General features: G+C 37.2%; 1 protein-coding gene across 6 annotated transcripts in view; it reads right to left on the bottom strand.

The window, feature by feature from the left end:
- Positions 1-3,899: 3,899 nt before the first annotated feature.
- LOC5571798 (synaptic functional regulator FMR1) overlaps positions 3,900-26,009 on the bottom strand; it is a 97,730-nt gene continuing 75,620 nt past the window's right edge. For 4 of the 6 annotated variants that reach the window (XM_021854009.1, XM_021854131.1, XM_021854254.1 and 1 more), the window contains 2 exons: positions 7,228-7,305; positions 3,900-7,156 (listed from right to left, as the gene is read on the bottom strand). In XM_021854009.1, the coding sequence (XP_021709701.1) occupies positions 6,720-7,156; positions 7,228-7,305 (515 nt within the window). In that variant the 3' untranslated portion in view covers positions 3,900-6,719. The remainder of the gene's footprint in view (positions 7,157-7,227; positions 7,306-26,009) is intronic. The other 2 variants (XM_021854066.1, XM_021854182.1) reach the window with 1 other exon arrangement.

Below are 26,009 nucleotides of genomic sequence, written 5' to 3'. Positions count from 1 at the left end.
TCGCGAGATTTTTTCAGGCACTCTCTTTCTCTGGTTGCGATGCTCACCATCACTCACACTTCAAACGAACTCTCGAGTCTGCCGCCCGAACAGGCAGTCCTCGGGGAGTTGTAAGAGCACCCTTTTTTGATCGCTTGTTGTCCTCGCTCATTTTTCGTTGCCCTTTTTTGATAGCTTGTCTTCCTCGCTCATTTTTCGTTGCCTCTCTGCTTAGCATTTTTTCGCTCCCTCGCAAAGAGGCAAAGGCAGCACGCTGCTTCAGAGTATGTCACCAAACTCTGATGATGTTGAGGAGAATTATCAAGCCTGGTCCCAGGCTGGAGTAATGCGCTCGGGAAGGGGAAGCGAGTTGCATGACTTCTAGTTCCATTGAACGGCTCAAAGACACTGTTTCCCCTGCAGCGCAAAACCGACCGAAGATAACTTCTTGATTCCTTGCAGTATACCTTCGCTAAACACTCGTGCCTATTCTGCGCGGCGTGTGAGGTGACACGAGTCGAATTAGGTGACAATTGTCGACTCGCTCCCATTTGATTAACATTAGTCGTCTCACGTCACTCGCGGCGAGAGCAAGTCGTCTCGACTCACACGCCGCGCAGAATAAGCACAACTATGCACCATTCCATATTCGCTGATATTATCCAGCCGCCGATGCCACAACGTACTTAGATCCGTCTCACAGTCTTGATGGTTCGAAATAACCGGAACACAAAGTTTGATCAGTAGAAAGAAATATATTAAACTAGCCTGAGTAGAGACTTGAACAGGAATGAATAAAATTGCACCGTTGTTTATTTAGGAAAACTTCAGTTGCTAGGGAGACCATAGATCTCCAAGGAGGTCATCAGCACACTGCGTTATCGATTTACTCCAACACCCCTCCTGAATCGGACAAAGAGCCGAAATACAGAAGAAGGTCGTTCCAACAGCGAAGGCTTTGCTTAAATACATACAGCGATCGCTCTAGCTTTCAAACGAGATTCGGAGGTGCCGTGACTCCTTCGTGTATGGCCATGTGGACATCTTCTTCGTGAAGGAATGCAGTCTTCGATGTGTTGCTACAGCAAGAATGGTACGTATCGTGGCCAATTTCGATACGGTGGAATACGTTTCGGTGTAGTCGACTCCGGGCTTCTACTGGAACCTTTTCGCTACCAAGCGCGCCTTGTAACAAACTGGTTCGCCATGCTCGTCCAGCTTGATTCGGAAGACCCATTTCGACTTGAGCGGAACCACACCAGTAGGACATCTCACAAATCGTCGAACATGATTGTCCGCTAGCGACTGCAGTTCCTCACCGATCGCTTGTTGCCAAAGAGCTTCATCGGATCGTCATGCGACCTCCTTGTACGCCTCTGGCATATCGAAGATCCAACGCTCCTCCTCATCTTGTCCCACGAAGCCGTCGAATGGCACATCAGGAAGTTTCGAACTTTATCTGGAGAATGGGACTGCGCGGCAATGAAGAGTTCTGTTTGATCCTTCGACCTTGACGCTTGCTCCTGGGCAGTGCGTCAAGAAAGCCCGAACAGCTTTTTTTTTTTTTATTCTTTTTGGGTCGCGCGCTTATTTTTTTTTCCTGAGTGCTTTTTTATAGTCGAGCAAACGAGTGAAGCCGAAAGTGGATTGTGGCTGCTCAGTCAAGGATAACGGATCAATTGGTGAGCTCGTTTCATGCTACTATTTCTAATATATAAAATATGTATGACTGCACATTCAATCGTTACAATGGTGGGATGTAAATATGATTTTTCAACAAACTATGGATGGTTCGTCACTGTGAGTGTCGACACAAACTCTGATTCATGATTTATTTATGTTTAACATTTTTTTTTCAGAACACCTCTTATATACCTTTATTTTTGTAATTAAAAAAACTTTGAATGGTTCGACACTACAAGTGTAGACTTGCGAAAGGTTCACTTTATTCAACAAACTTTGGATGGTTCGCCACTGTAAGTGTCGGCATAAGAATAAGAGTGTTCTATGATGTCCCAACCAATCGAGTTTTTTGTTTCTTTTCAAATGAGTAAAATATAATAACACATGCTTTCGTCCTGACAGCTGTAGGAATGTTACATTTAGGTATTTGTTCAACAAACTTTGAATGGTTCGTCACCTCAAGTGTCGGCATAATTTTCCTCTACATAGAAATTATATGAACAATTATATTTACGTATAAGCATGTATATATCTCACAAATCATTGTTTATCATGGTCTAATCGCTTATCAAAGTGAATCCTATGACCCAACGATCCTCCCCATTAACAAACATCCCTCCCAGTAACCTTTGTGGAGATGCAGAGGCAAACACGGTCTCCAAAAAGCAAAGGTTACACACTAACATTCCTTCCCCCAATCCCACCTGACTGCAAGGACGTGGCCGGCGCCGTTATTGACCCTGTATAAATAGAGGCACTGAATTATGCACACTGAAGAAGATTATGGCCAATCCCAGCCGAATTTCTAGTTGATTCTTTGTGCATTTTCACTGACTTCGGTCAATCACGGAATAGCAACCATTGATATGTGTAGTCAGTCTAAGCTAAGCTAAGAATGGGACTGCGCGGCAATGAAAATTTTTCCAACCAAATTCTTTCAACTTACCGAAGAGTCTGTGCTCCCGTTCGCTGCGCCTCGGGGTTTCCATTTCGAGGTTTGGACATGAATGAAAAAAATTGCGCCGTTGTTTATTTAGGAAAACTTTGGTTGCTAGGGAGATCATCGATCTCCAAGGAGGTCATCAGCACACTGCGTTGCCGACTGACTCCAACACAAAGGCATTCACAGTGCTAGCGGCACGCGAGGTGCTTGCCAGTGTTGATAGACTCACACTCAAAATCTCAATCAATACGCTCTCTCGTGAGAGCAAATTCATTAGAGATCTGCTTCGCAAATCTCACGCTTGAGATTTTGATGCAAAATCAACTCAATCAACTCAAACCGTAAATAATAGCTGTGTTCAATGACTTTGATCGAACTTGCTCGGGGTTGGTTGTACTAGCTCGTATTTTTTGTCAACAAATAACTGTCAAAGCTACTTCGAGCAACTCCAAGCTGCTTTCTCAATGAACGCTCTTTTTACTCTTTTTACTAATTTACCGGAATTCCACGTGAAAAAAATTCGCGCACTTAACAATCCGTATCGCTTCGGAATTTTGCTTTTTTTTCTCAATGTTTACGTTTTAAACGTCAAAAACACGAGCTACTGCGAGCTGGTTGAACTAGCTCGGACTCTAGCTTCCAACCTGTTTCGAGCGACTCGAAGTTGGTTGGACTCGGCTCAATGAACACAAACCCGAGCGACTCGAAGTAGGTTGGAGTGGCTCAATGAACACCAAAAGCTGACTCGCAAGTGGTTGCAACCAAGTTCGAGCAGCTCGTTGAACACAGCTAATGATTCAGTCACAAAACCCAGCAAAAACTCGTGAAACCCGAACGTTGTTGTTTACGTTTGAAAGGATTAACATAATTTTACCAGACTAACAAGAAATTATTGCCGTGTGTGAGTAAACTGTGGAAATACGAGACAATGAGTTAAAAAGATGAGCCAACTCATCCTTGATTTTTTGACTGCTGAGTTGCGTGATTGACAAACTCACGCAAGAAAAATCTCAAGCGTGAGTTGTGAGAAATTGAGTTTTTCACAACACTGGTGCTTACCAATTTACTTGTAGTCAGCCTTTGCGACACATTTCCGACTCATTGTGGACCTCCTTGCACCAGTTGTTAGACTCAATTTCAAAACTTTCTCAGTTGACCCGTATCCTCTCGATCTCTTTAGCGTGAAGAATCAAACTCGAACACATCTAAACAATAAACAGGGATGGTGGCATGCAAAATCAATGACATTTCTTTTTCAAGTTCGCAACAGAAGAAAAACCAAGGCAAAAGCTAATTACGCTTTTTCCAACTAAAGTACAATATACTCACAGAAATAGGTTGGCCTATATTAATAATAAATAAAAAATATCAGTGAAAAGCCTAAAAACGATAATGTTTTAGCAGTACAATAACTCAAGTGTGTTACAAATTGGAACAAAACTGATAAGCTCTCTTTCTGTCTGTTGTTCATTTTGATCGTATTTCCTCATTAGTTTTGTTTCAACTGTTTTTTATACTCGTTACATTCTGCTTTACACACCTTTGCTGGCATTAACGTTTGTTTGATTTGTGTAGTCTATAACCGTCATACACTTTCTTATTCTCCCTCTCTCTCTCTTTTGAGACGGTGCGTTTATTTCATGTTCGTCTTAGCCATTTTTTACTTTTCTTACATGCAGGAAAATGAAAAGCTAGAGATTTGGGTGCGACTTTCTCAAATTAAAGCAAAACAGTTTCTCTTTTTTCGATTGCATCAGTGTGCGAACTGAACGAAACTTGGAACGGGGAAAAGCGCCGGGTAGTTGATTTGATTGGAAAACTAATGAATTCAGTTTACTATATGCTTACCCGACCCGGGCGTAAGATTAAAACATACATGATAGGTGCAACTGTTTATATTCCAGTCCTAGAGAACAAAAAAATCATTTCCACTCACATCTTCCGAATCGTTTCGCCGTTTTCCTGCATTGTTTCGTATCCTACTGCTTGTGTGTTTCCAACTTCTACGCACGTTCTAAAACTACTTCTTGATTTCAGCATATTTACGACGACACGGATTTCTGCGCTAGAATACATTATGTAGTATCTTCTTTTTTTTGTGTTGGATTTTTTTTTCTTTGTTTCTTACATCATATCTGCAAAATGGTGATGACTCACATTAAGCTTCAATATTAGTTGTTTTATTGTTGCGTGTTACACGACACACGTTGTTCGAATGGGAGGTGGTCTCTGTGAGTTGTTGTTACGAGAGTCGTTATTTGAACCGATTTTGGGGAACTAAAGAAAGATTTTGGTAAGAAAAATAGCTCCAAACTGTTCGCCAGATTTCTTGTCACAAATATTTAAAAAATGTTAGATTATGCCTCTTTTCATTTGTTGTATTCTGCACTGGGTTTGGTATCAACATTTAAGAGGCGATTTTTGAAAAATATAAAAAAAAGATCGAAAGTAGAAGGCAAATAAGTTCAAAAATGAGAAGGTCGAAAAGCAAACCTCGGAAATTTATTCAAATAGCCGTAATTTAAAAGAGTGACAAGCTTAGTTTATCGATTCTACATGTTTCGCAGACAAAATTCTGCACGTTCCACCCTGAATCAATTCGATTTTCACTTTTATAACGTTTGAATTTCGTAATTACAAAACGACGTAAGTATGATTTTCAACCCAATCACTACTTTCACACCTCTGTTATATGGAGAGACAAAGTGACTTAACCACGAAACAGAACAAAACACTAGTTGAGTTAATCTCACAGTTGTACAAGAACGTTGTAAGTAATTGAACAAAACGATGTATCATTCTCTCATTAAGTTTTTCTGTGGGAAAATGATAAAAACCAGAATTTATGGACGCGTGCTGCTAGTATGAACATTTTTGAGGATATACATGAAGAAAAAATGTCAAATTTTTATTATATTTTTTAAAATGGATTTAGGACTAGGGCTTTAATTCTTCAATTTGTTTTTTTTTCTCTCCAATCGGTGTGAAAGATACTTAAGTCGATTTGAAAAAGTAATCGATAGAAGTCCTAAGGAATAGAGGAAGCTGATGTAGTGGAACATGAATCCATTTCCACAAGTATGGAATTTTGACCACGTTATACGTATTGAGATGAACCAAATCTGAACCAATTCCCCAATCTACCTTAAGGCTTTCCCAAAAAAAAAACTCTGAAAATTTCGAGGAAAAAAACCCTTGAAAACCCGAGAAATTATACCATCTGGCAACAATCTAGGTAGGTAGAGCTTTTTACATTAGTTTTATTCGAACCGAAATGAGATGAAGGAACTTACGTATAAACAACAAAAATACCGCCTTCGAAGATTACATATTTTTTGTGTGTTTGTGGTACTAGGGAGTATGTAAAGTTCAAATAAACGCGCTCTCTTGCTATCAATTTATATTACTCAGTGCTTCAGAGCTTGTTCTGCATGAATTCAGCTTGTGTTCGAATATGCTCCTATTGTGTTTGGGATTTCCGTCCGCGGTTTTGCATTGCAGAAGGTTTGTTTGCTTTTTTTCGATGAGCGAAAAACCTTCGATCAAAAATGTCTGCTAATCTGCTGCTGATGCTTCTGCACATCTATTTTATAACATAGTGTGTAGTTATAGTTTTTAGTTTTAGTTTTTTGCTTCTCGATTGATTCGGCAATTTTGCACTCCTTCTTCTTCTTCTATTTCCTTGACTTGCCGGTGGTTGTTCGGTTTGTAATTCGTTCTGTTTTGTATGTGTGTGTGTGTTTCTGTGTTACAATTGATTTTCGATTTTTGTTTTTGAATACACGCAAAAATATTCATAGTAGCGAATAGGGATAGTTACTCTGCCCGACCCCGAGGAGGAAATGGCCCCCCTGATCCCGGGCGTTGTTGTAAGTTGCGAATTGTGTTTGTGTTTTGTGTGTATTGTTTTATGCATTTCTCATAGTTTGGGTAATTAACTTTGATAGTTTTGAATAGGTTTCATGTTATGTGTGTTTGTGTGGTGAGTGTGATTCGTGGTCTACTTGCGATTGTTTCACACTCCCACCAACAGATGGGGCAAAGCCAGTGAGGCTGCCTGGACAACCTGTTGCTTGTTGCGCAGCTGCTGCGGATGCGGCCGTTTCTGCTTCTTCTAAGAAGAGCCATTGACCAGCGTTTCCTTGCCAGTGCCGGCGGCGTGATGGTGATGGTGATCAGCCGTATTGTTGAGAACAGTGGCGCCGCCAGCGGCTGCCACTTGATTCTGGTTCTGCTGCTGATTCTGCTTATGCTTGCCACCACCTCCACCTCCTCCGGCGCCTCCGCCTCGACCTCCCCGGTTCCGGAGGTTCTCCCGTTGACCCTTGGGAGGCAGCGGCTGCTGCTGCTGGCTATTGCTGTTACTGTTCGGCAGCGGTACTCCGACGCTACTGTTACTGTTGAGACCAGCGGCAGTGTGATTCTGGGGCTGCTGTTTGCTGTTGACGTTCGGCGCGCTGCTTCCGTTGTTGTCATGATGGTCTGCCGTGCTGTTGGCGGTCGCATTGCTACCCGACGACTTTGCGTTCATCGACTGGACATTTCCGTTGGCTGTAGGGGGAAAAGCAGAGTAATTAATCATTTTATCTATGTTTTGGCAGTCATATAGCGACGAGACTCACATTTGTTCGAGTGACCGGGATTCTTCGATCTTCGGCGACTCCGAGCTGGAATTCCTTCGTTCGATGAGTGACTATCTGCTGTTACGAGAAAAAAAGGAACATTTTAGTTATAAGCCGCGGGCCGCAGTTTAGTGATCACTATTTTAAATAGTTAAAATTCCGCGAAACTGTTCCATCATCAATAATCTACTTCCCAAGTGGGTCTACCCCGTTTGGCATAATCCCGTATGGCATACAGTCGTTTAGCATAATAGCTGTTTGGCATAATCGCCATTTGCCATAATTGTGAAGAACATTGAATTCGATCAAATTCCTTTCATTAAGCAAAGGGATGTGGGTAAACTGCTCACGATCGTACATTCCGTTGTCAGTTATTGATAGCACATGGTATTATGCCAAACGGGGTAGACCCTTCCCAAATGATGCTAAACTTTTTAGAAGTTCTGTAATACAGTGGCGTTTCGATATGGGGCTGGTGGTCTAATTGCTACCGTTTCTGCTTCATAAGACCCAGACCCGTCCCTTTCCTCGTTCTTTGTAGGTAGTTGTATCTTTCACTTACTTCTACTTTTACTCTTAATCTATCACAGTTGATCTATTCGTTAGCATTGGTAGAACCAGAGACGAAAAAAAAACGTTTCCCTTCCCTACCATTCTGCAGTCTGCCAACCAAACAGCAAGCCTTTCTGTCATAAAATTACCACACCTAAACTTTCCAACATAAACTGGCGTAGATGCAGGGGTATATCCGATTTACCGTGGGCCAATTTCAAATGCATAATCAACTCCTCCCCTTCCCTTCATCGGTCTGCATTCTGACGTGGCAGGCGCAATTGTAGCCTAAACATAGTAAGTCACCAGCACTTTACACTGAGCATGCCTGTTAGTTCCAAGCAATTGCAGGTAATTCTGGACAAACATTTCAAAAGGGCACATCGACATTGGTAAACATTGGCTTTGCAAGACGCTGTTGAGCCCAATTCAACTCGATCACGCTCACCAATTTCACTATCAGGAAGTGCTAACACCAATCTTTCTGATAGTGGTGTTAATTTGCGTAGGTGGGCTAAAAAGGGCTCAACAGCAACATTTCTGAAAAAGGCTCAAGAGCTCTTGGGCCCTTTCCAAATGTTTGTCCAGAATTCCTTGTGTAAGTACAGCTGATCTGGCGATACTGGAATAGCAACCATGAACGGCCAATGAAGCTCAAGCTCCGCAAGCTCTGCAATGCAGTGGCGTTTCGTTTTATCACGCCCATTTTCCGCCAGTTTGTTATTATGAAATTTCCTGTTTAGCCCAAATATGCAACACCTAGAATAGACCACAAGGAACACCTTGACATAGAAAAGTTGATTAAATATGTTGATGCTCATTTGGTACAATTCGATATATGTTTGAAAAATAGGCGAGATGAAACCAAAACGGCACTGTATTCAACCTATGTGTTGAAGAGCTGAAAGCAGTGGCGCGGGAAGTGGGTAGGACAGGTAGGACATGTACTACGCACAATATAACCTGGGTAGGACAGTCAAAGGATTGTCCTACCCACGATTCCAGAAAAATAAACCCCAAACAAGCATGACATGGTGTGTGCAAGACCCCCAAATTATTCTGGCTCGAGTGAAGAACGATTGGGAATATCTATAGTGAAAATCTATGGAAACTAACTGTTAGAAGTATTACAAGAAGCTGCTTTAATTGATAGAAAAGCTAATGAATCCAATCCCTTATAACATTTGTTAATGCATCGATGGATGTTTTCATAAAAATATTAACAACCAACCCTGTATATGTCCTGGGACAAATTTTCGTGAAAGTAATTCATGAGAAGTTTTTGGAACCTCCATAAGGAATTATCAAAAGGTTCTTGAAGAATATTTGGAAGAAGCTATGGATTAATCTAAGACCAGTCGCATCGCGTTTTACAAAGCATGAGTGTGGTGGTTTGAGGGATTTCTGAACGTGCGATCACACTTGATAGAATCTATTAAATTAAGGCACAAGAGAAAATGGCACAAAAGTCAAAACTGAAAAAGCAGTTTTCTCCTTTTAAAACAACATATTGATGAAAACAAAAACACACAGCCTTTCTTTTTGACAAATAAAAGAGCTGTGTGTTTTTATTTTCTTAGATTTGTCTATTTAAAAAAAGAAAACTGCTTTTTCAGTTTTGACTTTTGCAGCTTTTTTACTTGGGCCTTAATGCTGAATCTCTTCACGATTTTCAGAACAATTTCCTTATATAAGCCGGCCATACCATTTATCTATGGGTACTTCCAAATTTTATATATTCATTGAAATTACAGCAGATGAAGCTGTTCGTGGTATTTCTTCATGGGTATCTGAAGAAATTTAATGAAAATAAACAATTTAGGCATTTGCTCAAAGTTCTGGCATCATTTTGTTCAGGATACCTTCACTGAATCGCAAATCAGTCCCATCTGTAAGACGTAAGGAGTGTATCAAAAATAAGCTATCCACATATTTTTCTTTCAAATCATGTAAAAAATTGATATTTTATTCAAGCAAAAAACTGATCCTGTATTGTACAAGGTTTAACTTGAACATAAAGACAATCGGATGAAATTAAAACTATTCTTTTATGAACTTTCGAACTTTTGATCGAACACTCTTCATCAAGTTCCGGACAAGAGTTGCATCACATTTTTTGGACGCTTGAGCCCATTTTTTTTTTTTTGAATTCCTGCATGTTCCCAGCTGCTTTACCAGTCTTCTTGAAAACCCTCTTCACGATTGCCCAGTAACGTTCGATGGGTCGAAGCTGAGGGCAATTTGGTGGATTGATGTTTTTCTCAACAAAATCTATACCGTTTTCCACAAGCCAATTGAGATTAGTTTTGGCATAGTGAGCCGACGCTAAATCCGGCCAAAACAGTGGAGGGGTACTATGCTTCTTATATAAAGGCAGCAATCTCTTCTGAAGACACTCAGATCGATAGATTTCCGCATTTATAGTTCCGGTAGTGTAAAAAAATGTCGACTTCAAACCACAGGTACATATTGCTTGCCATACCACCACTTTTCGACCAAATTTCTCCACTTGAATCGACCTGTCCGCATAGCTTACATCCTCCCCTACGACGGCAGTAAAGTATTGTGGATCCGGAAGGGTTTTTGAGTCCTCCTTTACATAGGTCTCATCGTCCATCAAAATGCATGCATTCGGACGCTGCAAAAGACGCGAGTACAACTTCCGGGCCCTTGTTGCTGCTCGCTTCTTCTGTTCTCGCGACATTTTGGAAACCAAGAATTTGAACCGCGCAAACAAGTAAACAAACGAAAGCTGACAGGCAAACGAACAGCACGCAGTGATGACAACATAAAAAATCATCACAAATACATGCGTACAACGCAAATGTATGTGGATAGCTTATTTTCGATACACTCCTTAGGCATTGAGAAAATGGGCTGTGAACTTTCCAAACTCTTTTTCCATACGAATATTTAAAAAAATGCAGAGGTTTGGAACATGTTCAACTCCTAATGAAACTTTCACAATTTGCTTTTTACTATGATATCTTTCCGAGGAAAATATAAGGATGATCAAAACTCGGCTGCAAATTTTGTTCTGTTCAAGAGCCAAGCTCATGTTCTGTGCAAAAAGTGCTTCTCTAGACTGAATTTTTCGCCGTGTCTTGGCATTTTTCGAAACTTTTTACTAAAATTAACACCGCCGAGCGCTCAGCAAACATAACTTTCGACAAGATCTCAGTAAGTGGAGTATTTTTTTTTTGCTGGGATTCTGGAAATATTTTGCAAAAATCAACTAACAAACGTATTTTTTTTGCCGAGTTTAAAAAATACTGAGCACACGCAATCGCTGAGCTCAAGTTAGTGTTGCTCCAAGAAATTCAACAGAGATGTCTCAGATATTTCTCTTAGAATTATTAATGGTTTTTACAAGGGTCTGTATAACGTTTTACTAGTTTTACTTCGATATTTTAAACGAATTCGTAAGGATTGACATGATTTGTAGAGTGAATTCCATTTATATTTCAAGATTTTGAGCGAAATACGCGAAAATAGTCAATGAGTTAATCTAGCAAACTTTAGAACTAAATAGACGGAGCATAGCTGATACTTTTTATGTCAGATACTTATAAATTCTTAGTTTAAGTGTATGTAGAATTGTAGAAGAAAACATTTTACTTAATTATACATAAAAGCGTTTTTCCAACGGTGAACTGCTAATGAAATTCCCTGGCTTTCCAGGTCAAAAATTGTATTCCCTGAGATTCCCTGACTTTCTAGAATTTCCCAGATAGTCGACATTCTGGTTACGTCTGTTTGTCTGTGGATATACTGCTGAGCAAGAAACTGGACAATGGATGTGCGAAAATGAGCAACGTCGCATCCCAGTTCATCGTGCAGCGGGGGAAACATCAGGAGCTGCTTCTTTGCTATCGCTTTCGCTAGAGACGGAAATGGGCGGTGAGACACGTTTGGGTGCTTGTGGTATCCAAATCAATAGGGTCCCAAAGCCCAATCCCAATTTTTTTTTTGTGTTTTGTAAGGATAATTTGTTATCATTGATAACAAAGTCTAAATCATGCTGAGATGATCGTTTAATTGCTTTCAGAGCAACACTGCTTTTTTGCCGTAGAACATAGTAGCCTGGATTACTTTGATCTATTCTACCCGCCAGGAGCACTACTGTTGCCTGCCGAGCAGTTGGTGAGCAAGCAAAATGCAAACCCACTTTATGATTATGAATAGCAATTTATCCTGACGTCCAATCGAAATGTGGTCTTCGGCAAAGTTGTAGCTGAAAGGATTTCATATTAGAAGAATATATATTTAAAAAAGCTTTGGACTAGCGAGCAATATAACGAGTTTATAGCGTAAATATCTTTGAAACGTTTGGTACAACGACGAATAAATCAAAGGGCAACACTGCCCATAACTGCATATTTGTAACATTCGACAAAAGTAGGCATTGAGTAAATGGAGCAACAAGTGTGCGTTTTGTGGCAGTATGGGAAGAAACTAAAATTTATAAAAATTCCTAAGAACTCAAAATGCCTATTTAAGGCTGAAATTGTTTACAGCTAATATTGCATATTAGGTGAATAGCCAAAAAATATTTCTGATGGAAGTTTAATTGCTACTACATTACTAAGCGCATGTATAATCTCAATGTGATTGTTATGCGGTTATAATTACCAATGTGACAAAACAACTTGGTATTTTTTTTTCGAATTTTCTAGAACAATCTCACAGATTTCAGTAAGTTGATCGAAAGTATTTGTCATTTGATGACTCTCTCCAGTATCAACTCCAAATTGTCAAAAATGTCGAATGTGACTGTTATGCAGTTATGGGCAGAACAGCTGTGGCGATGCTTAGGGGCGATCGGGGCAACACAGAGAAACAGACGTAACACTTAGAACAAATCGCGACCAAAATCATAGTCGCGAAAACTTGTGCGCCCAATGCTAAAACCACTGTAGTTGGCCGATGGACCAACAGGTGGCGGTAGTGTGTAAACGTCAAACACGAACAAAAACGACGCGAGCGCTGCGGGTGGTCGATTGACCACCTACCAGATATTCGAATCGATCGTTAAAAAGTTGGTCGATGGACAGCGATGAGAGTGTGACGTCTGTTTGTCTGTGGGGGCAATATGGGCCGCCTAAGGAAAACGTCATGGAATGCATAGAAAAACAGCAAAAAATATGGTTTAAATGCAAGTAACTTGTACTATAAAATGTTATCTTCCATGTTACGTCGATAAATAATGTTAACATCAACTTGCGAATTATTTCAGGAACTTTTTGGAAAACCATGTTTTTCTACGTGGTCACCAATATGGGGCATTATGAGCCACCCTACGGGGCAGTATGAGCCACCTCATTCAATCGAATGATTTTTATTTAAAACAGTATAGAGAAGAGTTAGTGGTGAAGAGTACATTAGAAGATACATAATACATAGTAAACAGACCATGTTGTACTAGTACTAAATTGCGCTACTTGGTTCAACGTATTTTCTAGCGAAGTGTTCCACTTGTAATGGTGCATAAAGATAACTATGCAGTAAAAAAATAATCTGGTATATTTAGGCAATGTACTTTTTATGTTCAAAACATCGTTTCTCGCGGAACATTACTAAAGGACCTATGTACAAATGAGAGATTCTCTCCTCTCTCGTTCTCTTTCGATTATAACAGTGGAATATTAAAGATTTTGTGAACTTTTTCACTATAGATCGAAAGTCAATTTCCTTGACTAGCGTTTCATACAAAAAACGCAACAGAAGAGGTTAATATGACTCAGTTATTAATGAAAGAGAAAGTAAACAAAGAGAGCCTCTCAATGTTAGATAGGTCCTTTAGTAATGTTCCGCGAGGTTTGTTTTAAATTAATTAACTCATTACGCTCGGTAAAGATAGACAAATTATGGGTGAAATTATGAAAAAAATCCACGTGCTAGGCTTTTTTTATATCGTTTGTTTTGCTTAAATCTAGGTGGCTCATTTTGCCCCGCCCCTTCATCTGGAAAATAATATATTGTTTTTCAATAATTTTGTTTACGAACAAATCTAATTTCGCTCACGAACTGTTCATTATGGATTGTATAACATTTTGCGGTAATCCACTTCGCGGTGTACCATTTCGCGGTTTGCCGTTTTGCGGTACGACATTTCGCGGATAGTGACATTTGGCGGCATGTCATTTCGCGGTCAGTACCATTTCACGGTGCACCGTTTCGCGGTTTGTACTGAGATGTTTGATATATCTTAACAGTGCCATTTTAAGGACTGCCTGTTTTCGAAAGAAGGGTAAATCACCGATGAAAATGTTATCGATGATAATGCCAACAATTTTCAGTGCAACTCGTAGGAAAAACCAAACCGCGAAATGGTAGAGTCAAGTGGGGCAAAAGTTCGAGTGGGGCAAGAGTTTCTTTTTAAGATTTCTAGCTCAATTCAAAGCAAATCTTATAAATGTCATGGTGGTTCGAATGCTATTCAAGTAAGAGACTTTCACTCCAAATATCATAAAAATCGATTGAGATTTGGAAAAGTTATGGCTGTTTGTTGTTTTTCGACGTATATATTGTAATATTTGGTCAAACTTTCGATTAATGGAACCAAATGAAAATAAAATCTTTTTCAATATTTTATGTAAGGGCGTTTGTAGGTCTATCACAAGAATGCTTTGACGTGTATTAGTTTTTTCCATAAATAGTTGGAATCAATTTTTGGCCCATAGCGGGGCAAAAGTTCGACCCATGTATAAACCCACGGAAAATTTTTCAAATTTCCTGAAATCTACATATTATCTTCAAATTTAGCGAAATTTGCCTGATCGTGCGAAAAATGTCACAAAAATTTTACATTTTCACTTAGTTTTGCGAAAAACTGCAATTTTTTGGGTGTATTACAATTAACCCTGTTTGGAGCATTTTTTGATGAAAATTTAGTGTGTATTTTTCGGCAAACATAAGTTTACGGCTGGTAGAAAGTATGCCTGGCATAAAAGTATTGATATTTTGTATTTTAGCCAACGAACTTTTGCCCCACATTAGATTCGAACTTTTGCCCCACCGGTGGGGCAAGAGTTCGTTTAAGACAATCAATTTTGAAACTGTTATAACTTAAAATGGGTAAATATTTTGACACAAGTTTGTTCAGCAAAGTTATAGTCAATATGTTGAAGGTTCGCTGTGTGGTATTTGTTTTGTTTCATCTGCTATTATTCTCCTGGAAACTTTGATTATACCACTAAGGTCGAACTTTTGCCCCACCTTACTCTATAGACCGCGAAATGGCATGCCGCGAAATGATACTAATCGCAAAACGGTAAACCGCTAAATGATACAAACCGCGAAATGGTACACCGCGAAATGGTTTACCGCGAAATGTCGGACAACCTTCATTATGATCAGAAGTTTCAATGGATTGGTAAAATTTACCAGAATTATAAATATAATTGTCTTATAGGCTTAATTAAAAACTGCCAAAATTATAAGCTTTTCATGACGAAAAACAAATTTGTACATTTTTGTAAATATCTTGAGTGTTCAAACGAATGAGTAGTGTGTGGTCTTTCGATTCCATAGCATGCACTTGCAGGGCGAGCGATGGAAACAAGACCAATTGTTTTCGGTCCGCGTGGCGCGAGTGCGAAAAGAGATTCGCGTTTGTAGTGTGTGGTCTTCCGATTCCATGGCATGGAGTTGTGTTTGATCTTCCGACCTTGACGCTTGCTCCTGCGGGGGCCGGCGATGAGGGCAGGATCAAACATGTCGCGCGTCGATCGAGTAAAGTGAAAAAGTGCCGCTTTCGATTAGTTCTTTTTGATCTTCCGACGTTGACGCTTGCTCCTGGGCAGTGCGTCAAGAAAGCCCGAGCAGTCGTCAGTTGTTTTCCCTCACGGGTTGCACGCCTATTTTCTCTGAGTGCTTTTATATAGCCTATTAAACGAGTGAAGTTCAAAGAGGATTGTTGCTGCTCAAGGATGACGGATCAATTGGTGAGCTCGTTTTATGCTTCTGTTTCTAATCTATAAAATATGTATGATTGCACCCTTAATCGTTACAACGGTGAGACGTAAATATGATTTTTCAAAAAAATATGAATATGAATGGTTTGTCACTGTGAGTGTCGACATAAACTCTGATTCATAAATTATTTATGTCTAATTTTTTTTTATTCAAAACACTTTCTTCTTTTTACCTTTATTTTTGTAATTAAAAAAAAACTTTGAATGGTTCGACACTTCAAGTGTAGACTTCCAAAAGGTTCACTTTATTCAACAAACTTTGAAACGTTCGTCACATCAAGTGTCGGCATATTTTTTCTCTACATAGATGTTGTTCATATCAAATGAAAATATTATATTTACATATAAGCATGTTTATATCTCACAAATAATTATTTATCATGGTCTAATCGCTTATCAAAGTGAATCCTGTGACCCAACGATCCTTCCCATTAACAAACATCCCTCCCAGTAACCTTTGTGGAGATGCAGAGGCAAACACGGTCTCCAAATAGCAAAGATTACACACTAACATTCCTTCCCTCAATCCCACCTGACTGCAAGGACGTGGCCGGCGCCGTTATTGACCATGTATAAATAGAGGCACTGAATTATGCACACTGAAGAAGATTATGGCCAATCCCAGCCGAACTTCTAGTTGATTCTTTGTGCATTTTCACTGACTTCGGTCAATCACGGAATAGCAACCATTGATATGTGTAGTCAGTCTAAGCTAAGCTAAGCTAAGCTAAGCTTTTGTAAATATCTTGAGTGTTCAAACGAATATTCTTACGGTTTTCATTGTGGTGGTTTTTTAAGGCAGCCTTTAGCAGATCATAATGATACTAGACATTAAAACGCTGTTTTTGAGGTCAAAACCGGGGTGGCTCATATTACCCCCATTGCCCCTATCTAAAATCCTCGAAGAAATTCAAGTATCCTGAACAGAATACTAGGAAAATTCTCTTAAGAAATTAAAAAAAAAAACAGTCGAGTCAAAATTCTCAAAGAATAATAGAAACTACACAACGACAGAAGATGCATCATTATGTACTCGAGGTAAATAAAACTACAATGCTCGATGTCACGGGTGGCTTAGATTGAATCGGTAGAAAATTACTCGGTAGGTTGCTGTGGATTTTCCAGGAATCAAAATTTTTCTTACAACGCGTAATAGAGTCCGCGGCTACAAAGCAAAGCCATGCTGAAGGTGTTTGGGTTCGATTCCCGGTTGGTCCAGGATCTTTTCTTAATGGAAATTTCCTCGACTTCCCTGGGCATAGAATATCATTGTACTTGCCACACGATATACAAATGTGAAAATGGCCGCTTTTGCAAAGAAAGCTCTCAGTTCATGCCTGATTTTTTTTTCTATCATTTTTAAGAGAATTCCTGAAATTGCATTTAGAAAAGCATGGATGAATTCTAGCAATAATTATTGAACTAGGTATGTTCCAAATGAATTACTGAAGTAATTCATGCAAGATGAATTCATGAAGGAAAAACGGAAAAAATTCCGGAAAAATTTTAAACGATCACGCGAGGAATGTTTCAAAAAACCAATGTGGAATCCTCTGAAATCCTGAAAATACTCTTCCTTGGAAAAACGTTCTAAAGAATTCATGAAGACATTTATGAAATAACATTTCGAAAAAAGAATTTCTTGGAAAAAAAAATCCTGAATATGAACCCTGAAGAATTCTTAAAGAAACAACAAACCAGAATAATTTAAATGGAATTCCACGTGAAAGGCAAGAAAGACTCAATCTTAAAAAACAATCCTGGAGGAATCCCAAGAATTATTTTTCAATGAATTCACACTCTAGAAGGTATCCTCAAAACAATCTCTGAAATTATTCTCGATGGGATCCGTAAAAGAATCAATTGGATAGTTTCCAAGGCAACTTCTTGCAGAAATCCCTTGATACATCGTCTATAAGATTCCTAGAACAATACATAATTTTTTGCTGAGGTATTTATTTGAATATTATTAAATGTTTCAAGCTGAACTATTTATCGGCTGGAAATGCAATACCGTGAAGGCCCCATACTCTGCGCACTTAAGGCATTTCAAATTTCAAACAGCTGTAATTAATTGAAAACAAAAAACAATATTCTAAAATTTTGGAAGCAAACACTTATTGATCTTATGTATAAGGAAAAAATATAAAAGCTTCACTAAGTAATGATTTTTATTGCAAATTTTTAATTTTTCTCAATGGTGTCCGTGTTCCTAACTCTGCGCACTGATTTTTACAATGCTCCTTATTCTGCGCATTTAGGTTCCTAACTCTGCGCACTCGATAAATTCTTTATAACAGTTGAAGTGTTTTACTAATAGCATTACTAGCATTTAAACTCCGAATTTCTCTTCATTTTCTTGCTTCATACGGCTTTACGTCCCCAGTGGAGCGTGGAATGTCTCTAACACAAGTTTACTAAGTGAAGTGAATTTTATCTATAATTCAATTTAATGCCATTAAGTGCAACTCTCAAAACAATCGAAATCATCATATGATTTCCAGAACATGTAATTAACTTAGTTTACTAAAACCTAAACAGGGTGTCTACTCATTAACAGAAATAAAATTCCCTGATATTTCCAGGTTTTTCCAGGTTAAAAAAAAAATAATTTCAGATTGTAGAAATTTTCCAAAATACATAAATGATTGACGAATTTTTCATTTTACACGACTAAAAGTTTATTGTACCGTAAGGCGGGGTGACATTGGTCCATAAGGGTGACTTTGGGCCAATATTTTTACAGCAAGCTAATGCCAGAACAATGAAAACAATATGTCAAGCTTAAAGAATACGTGATAAATAGCCAATAGATGGCCATACATTAGATTTTTGACGTTCCTGCTAGCCATAAGATACATCGAAAGAGGCGGTCAATGTCACCCCCTAGGCCCAATGTCACCCCGCACGGCGGTATAAAAAAGTGTTTCAAAGCACTTGAACAAAAAAAAACGATAAATTTTAAAGTATTTTTCATTTAAATAAACAAAAAATGTATTATTAGTTTGTTTTAAACGTGTAGCTAAACAACATTAGAAAAAAAAATTGATGTTTTTTTTTTATTTCCACAAAAAAAAATCTTATTAAATGATCTGAAAGTGCCTTTAATCATCAAAATCAGATATGAAGAAAATAGTCTATTCGAACTTAAGAGAAAAAAAACTTTTTCCTTGAAACGTCATTAGATTTTGGTTCCTCATTTGAACGGACATTCCTCTAAGAATGATTTAAGTATTTAAGACTTTTTTGGAGTCCCATGACAGGGTGTCGATTCGTTTACCGAAAACAAGTTCCCTGATATTTCCAGGTTTTTCCAGGTCTTGAAAAAAAATCTCCAAAATACAGAAATGATCGACGATTAGTTAGTTTTAGATGACCAAACATATATTTTCAAAGAAATTATGTAAAAGAAATAATGTAACGATAAACTTGTAAGTCTTTTTCCTTTCTAAAAACTTTCTGTTTTGATCTAAACGTTTAAGCAACATAGGAAAAACCATTCGAAAATATTGATGATTTTTACTTAATTTCCACAAAAAAACAAGAATGTTTATCAACTGATCTGAAAATGCTTCTAATCATCAAAGTCAGATATTCCTCAGTCGATCTTAAGGAAAAATACCCTTTCGTTTAATATGAAATTAAGCTTTATGAACATCAGCGACATACCCAGAATATTGCTCTGTAGAACATTTTGTATTTTTTTTTTTTTCATTATTGACATATTGGAAAACCCTGGGCTGGTAGCGACTTATCGTCTTGAAAATAAGAACTTGGTTGGTTACAAACTTTCTAAGTAATTCTTCCAAAAAAAATCGTTTTTAATAAGGTACCGTGGGGTAAGTGGATACAGAAAAATCAATAGTCAACTTCATTGTAATGTACAGCTAACGTGAATAATGTAATTAAAACTTTTTTTCTGTGGATAACAAATGAGGGACTAATATACTTCAAATCGTCGATTATTTCGATTTTTCGGATTGTTATGTATTGAGTATGAGGGACCTAAAAATTAGCACCAAATAATCCACTTGCCCCACCATGGTGGGGTAAGTGGATCACCAATAGAAAAAAATCTTTTCTCAAAACAAATGTGATGTAATTATGTATAGTTAGAATGATATTACTCTCGTTCTTATTATTAGTGCTAGTAATGGTACATTTTAATACTTTAAAATTTAAAAGTATTTTTATTTAATCAAAATATATTTAAAAATATGTTTACATTAGTTTATACTAATTCGCACAACAAAAAATATTGTAACTAGAATAATCTGGAGAAAATTTATCCATTTATAGACATAAGTTATAAAGAAGCATTGTAGGATTATTCCTAACGATGTTTTCGATAAACACTCGTAGTTTGAAAAAATATTAGTTACATTGATTTTTGAATAACAAACTGAAATCTTTTTATTCTATTTATGAATATGTTTGTACGACAATATGTTTTCAATTGGAGAATTAGTATATTTTGCTCTTTTGCAACTCAGCTTAAATAAATCACGAAAAATTTCGTGTGAGTTTTGAATTTATTATTATTTTATTTTATTTTTTATACCGGAAAGGTTGAAAAAATCTTTTAGGTGGATTAATTCAATTTCTCTATGGTAAATTTGACAAATTTAAGCTGGGAATGAAAAAAATAAAGGAAAACAACATTTGCGAATATTAAAACTTATTAAAATTCTCGTAAGCAGTCTGCTAATAAATGATAAGTATACTTGATCCACTTACCACACCCCATTAAAAAGTAGGGGTAAGTGTACCATGTACAATATATATGTATTTATTTATAAAAATCACATATTTTTCATTTTGATTCATTCAATTAGAACTGAATAATTCATAGTGATTTGAAAATTTTAATTAATTTTTCTTTAGAGAAATCTTTGAACCGCAGCAATAATATTTTGATGAAATGCTGAAGAAATGCAGTGAGAAAATTCTGGGGGAACTTAATGAGGAATCCCAGGTCAAATTTATCGAGGTATATTTGGAAAAGTTTATAGTAGATTTCATCCAACAATGTCTGAATGATTTTTGGAGCGATTCCTGAGAATAATCGTGGATGAATTAGCCTAAATGAAAAATAGGCATAGGAATTATTGTAGGGAGTTTCTTAGAAAAAAAAAAGTCGAAACGATTTTTTTCAAAACTCTGGAATAAAAAAGAGAACCTGCAGCATTTGTGGGAAATCTTCTAAAGCAACTATCTAAATAAGGAATAAACAGGAAATATTGGTGAAAAATTCCGTGGAAAAGAATCTGGAGAAAATCCTGGGAAAATCTTTGTGAAAATTACTGCAGTTTTTTTTAAACTCTAGAATAAACGTTTGTGGAAATGTTGGATTGCGCTAGGATTTGCTGAACCAAGCTCTGAAGAAATTCTACTCAGCATCCATTGAAAAATCGCTGGTAGTATTCCTGGAAGTATTCCAGAAGAATTTGGAAGATAATTTAGAATGTTTACACTTATGTTTCATATGCTCATGAACGACACCCAACTGGAACTTTACTTGCCTTTACCAATTTGGCAATCTTAAGGTCTGTTCCTTGTTTAAACATGTTTTATGCTGAATAATTAAAAAACGTTAAAAGAATCAAATATGTCAACTAGCCTTTTGATAGCGGCGCAGCCGAAAATGTTTTGATTGAATACTACCATGTACTACTACTTCAATACAATTTCCTTGAGTGTAGCCGAAATTCCCTGAGAATTCCAGGTTTTTTCCAGGTTGAATCAAATTCCCTGATAATTCCAGGTTTTCCAGGTTTTTCCAGGTAGTAGACACCCTGCATGACATTACAAGTATTACTGCTTGTTATACTGTGGATTTCTTTCACATCTTACTCCAACGATCTCTACAGGAGTTTGTTTTGTGATTTTTTTAAGAACTTTTTACGAAATTATTCCAAGAATTTAGTTTTGGATACTTTCAAGAATTCAATCTGGAGTTTTTCTGGGGATAACCATATAAACTCTTTCGGAGATTCCATGAGGAATCTCTCCAAAGATTGTTGGATACATTTTCAATGGAAGTCTCGTGATCTCAAGGAAACAATTCATTAACTTATTCATTGATTTTCCTAGGACTTTCTTCAACAGAGCATCTCCAAAATTCAAATCATTCATAAATTCCTGTTATTTTTTTATTTCTCAAATAAATCAAAAAAATATTCTAGTCATCATTCCAGAAATTTCTCCAGGGAATTTGATTCAGATTTTTTTGGAGGAATTTCTAGCGATTTTTTTTTGTGTGAGTGTGCCTGAGTATGCCTTGATGAATTTTTACGAGGATCTCTGAAAAAACTTCTGTATTCCAGGGTGGCCACCAAATTTCGATTTTGAAATTCCCGCTTTTTTCCCGGTTTTTCCGATAGATTTCACATAAATTTCCCGGTTTTTAATCCATTCTTTCCAACGACTTTGACTTTTTTGTATATCAAAAATCAAAACCAAGCACTGTAACCATTTTGTTTGAAATCGGTTTCAAATGTTTTAGTTGTTTGATTGTTTATCAATAGTTTGGAACAATAAGTTGACTGTTAGATTGTTCTAATCTTTATATGTAGAATCTTATTCTGAAAACTATGGCATGGTACAGTATTCATCTGAATCGATTTGTCTCGCGTTCGTCGAAAATCAATGGAGCTCTGAAGCTTTCTATCATGCGAAAATGATGTTTAAATTATGCTTATAAAACAGACCCACTCTTTACACGACAGGGGTTTAATTTGAATGATATTTGAACTATATTTACCAACAATATGCACTTTAAGTCAAACTTCGAATATTGAAGTTTCAAGATATAGAGAACCTGACAGCCGTTGAAAATTAGATGGATTGGTTGCATTCTGGTGATGATAAAACAATCAAAATTTCAGCTCAGAGCACTACACTGTTTGGTTCTCTAGACTTGTGCTCTTGAAATGTCTAGATTTGGCTATGGTTTATAATAATCTTACATGCAGCATTAAGATGCTGAATTTCAGATAATTTGGCCGACAAAAGCCCCAGGTTCCTAAATAAATCATCAAGATGCTCAAGTACTTTCTTACCGTAATTGATTTTTTTTTTCAATTCTTAATTTTCTTCTCTAAAGCAAATTATTTCAAAATATGGATGAAACAAGGCCACACATGTAGAAGCACTTACTTAGGGCTCACTTACAATTTTAATAACACCGAAAAGTATCATTTTTGCCATACACTCATTCTCCCGTTATGCAATTTATATGGACACTCTACACATTTTATATGAGCTGTAACTTAATCGCTTAAAAAGCTTGATCGTTATCGAAATCGCAAATGAGGCCTTATTCAAAACATTGACGATTAGATAATTATTGACATATTAAAAGCTTTTATAATTAAACGCTTGTTTTGAAGATTGGTTGTGGTATTAACAATTACAGAAGAGTGCCAAACCAATCTGCAATAAGTAATTAAACTTTGATTCAAAACTTAGAGTAAAAAAAGTTAGAAAAAAGTTCAAAAAATATTACCCTTGATAGTGCGAGAACAAAAATTTGAAAAACTACTTCGAAACATTGCTACACGGGAAAAAATTCTGTGGTAAAAATAACTATTTTAGCTGACTACGCCAATTCTTAAAACTACCATGGAAATTCAGACCAATATACTATGTTTACGGTACACCCCACCGCATTACTGGTACATTTGACAGTAATATTTTACAACAATCTGATTTCAACTACAGACATGGTAAAATCAAGCGCATTTCTGGTCTGCTGAAAATTGCCGGTGCGAGCGCTTAAGTTAACCCCCTAGAATGGTAGTTTTTAACGCATAATTTTTTTGCGTGTAAAAAAAGAGTGAAACATTTTTAAGAAATATGGTGTACCATAGTAGACATACAATCATTAATGTTTGAAACATATTTGTTCAAAATTGTGGATGCCTCATGGCAATATCATTACACATAACAACTTTCTAAAACTTATTTTGAAAGTTGGTTTGTAGATTACAGCTTGAAGATGTTCGTTCAAAACGATTTTCCCGGTGATCTTCTCAAATTCCCGGTTTTTCCCGGTTCGGTGGCCACCCTGGTATTCTTGATAAAATTCTTCTTAGAAATTTCTTGATAAATGCTAATAGGGTGCAGAACCACTTGGGCACTTCCATGATTCACTTTGGCATGGGGGGTTTTTCTCGACCGAATTGCCTGAAACTTTGCAGAAAGAGGCACTTCATTAAGACGCATCTTGTGACCAAATATGAGCTTCAAAGCTTTTAAAAAACCCCCCTGCCCAAGTGAATCAAAAGTGCCAAGAATTGGATCCGGCTCCCTATAACTGAAAAAATCGAATCTTTGTGTAATGTCCTAAAAAGACTTTGAAAAAATGCTGGAGAAATTCAAGTATGAATAATTAGAAAAATACCTGTAAGAATGACTGGAGTAATAATTGATGTGGAACCTTGAAATGAAGGTTTGAATTATCCATGGAGTTTGGAAATATTATTTGATAGGTTACATTACATTACCTAGCCAGGTAGGAGATATTTTGATGAAATGCTGTAGAATTTCTGAGAGAAATTTCTGGAGGGACTTAATGAGGGATTCCAGGTCAAATTTTCTAGAAAAGTTCATCAATGATTTCATCGAATAACGCCTAAAGGAAGCAATTTTGAACAATTTATGAAAAAAATCAGCGTTATCGAAACTATGGAATAAACATTCGTGGAAGATTCGCATATCCTAATGTATGTGGTAAATCTCATAGAAGTAATAACTGGAAAAATCGGTGAATTAATCAGTGGAAAAACACTTGAAGGAAATCTTGGGAAAATTACCGCCATATTTTTGTCAAAGTTATCTATGTGAAAATTACTGGAGGTAATAATTTTGCAGTGCTCTACGATTTTCTTGACACATTTTGTGAAGGTATTTATTTGAACACCCCTTGAAAAGTTGCTGGTAGCATCTCTCGAGAAGTTCATAAAGGTATTCCAGAAAGAATCACTAGAATACCTGAAGCATTCCTTGTAATTTTCTCCAGAACTTGTGGAATAGTCGAAAAACATTTTTGTAAACAAATTTAGAATGTTTTCAACCAAATTTCATGTGCTCATGAACGACACCCAGCTTTAAATAGGAACTTTACTTGCCTTTATTAACTTTCTAATTTTAAGTAAGGATTAGAGATAGTTAAAAAGTTAAGATAAGGATGCAATTATCTGAACATGTTGTTGGATAAATGAAAATCTTAAAAAAAAGGACTGAACATCTGTAGTAACTTCTTGACAGCGGCGCAGCCGAAAATTTTTATAATAGAAAAGATTTTCTGTCACAAAAAGGACAAATTCTACCTTGTGTTTCTGATTCAAAATAATTTCCCTGATTATGACCGAAATTCCCTGATAATTCCAGGTTTTTCCAGGTTGAATAAAATTCCCTGATAATTCCAGGTTTTCCAGGTTTTTCCAGGTAGTAGACACCCTGCTAAACCAACATACAAAAAGGGTACAAACTATGTCGTTTTTGCGTTCACCCTTGGCGTGTAAGGGAAAATAAGCTTCGACTGTTTATGTATTTTCACTAGCAAATATGAAACAAAAAATTTCTTTGGTTCGGTTCGGATCCGAGTTTGGTATCAAATTATTGTCTCGATTCGGGTCGGATCCGGGTTTGAAGAAAATAAATAAGAACCTGATGCTGGTTTGTTAAATGTGAAACCCGAACATTTCTACTAAATACGAAGAATAGTTTAAGCGTAAGGGTATATCCATTCTGAATGTAGTGTTCATCACTCAATCGAAAAGTATCGCCGCTCTGTATAAGCGTGACGTAATTAATGAACGATTCCTATTGCAGATCAATAACAGCACTTTATTGGCGTTTCTATGTTGCAAATGCGATTAAACCTCGATGTCCCATTACTCGATATTGACTCATGAAACTATACAAAAAATCAAAATTATTTTATTGCATGGCTAGGGAGCATTTAAAAATTACGTCCATCGTTCACGGGAAGGTGGAGTCTATGAAAATGTGACAATGCATGCACTAGGTACTGTAAAAATCGCGACAGGGTATTGAGGGGACGGAGTGTAGAAATCCTTTAAATATGATGGAGGTCATTTTTTAATCTTCCCTTACCATGATGGTCCCCTCAAACAATTTTCCAAAGCATTTTTATTCCATATCTCGATGGTGTCGACAAGTCGATGGTTCCCTTCAATATCGACCTCTGGAGGGTTGATTGTATGTTGAAAATAACGTTTTATAACT

The sequence above is a fragment of the Aedes aegypti genome, chromosome 1 (assembly GCF_002204515.2).
Source record: "Aedes aegypti strain LVP_AGWG chromosome 1, AaegL5.0 Primary Assembly, whole genome shotgun sequence".
NCBI lineage: Eukaryota > Metazoa > Arthropoda > Insecta > Diptera > Culicidae > Aedes > Aedes aegypti.
Note: the sequence above shows the minus strand (reverse complement) of the source record. Positions and strands in the feature narration are given on the sequence as shown.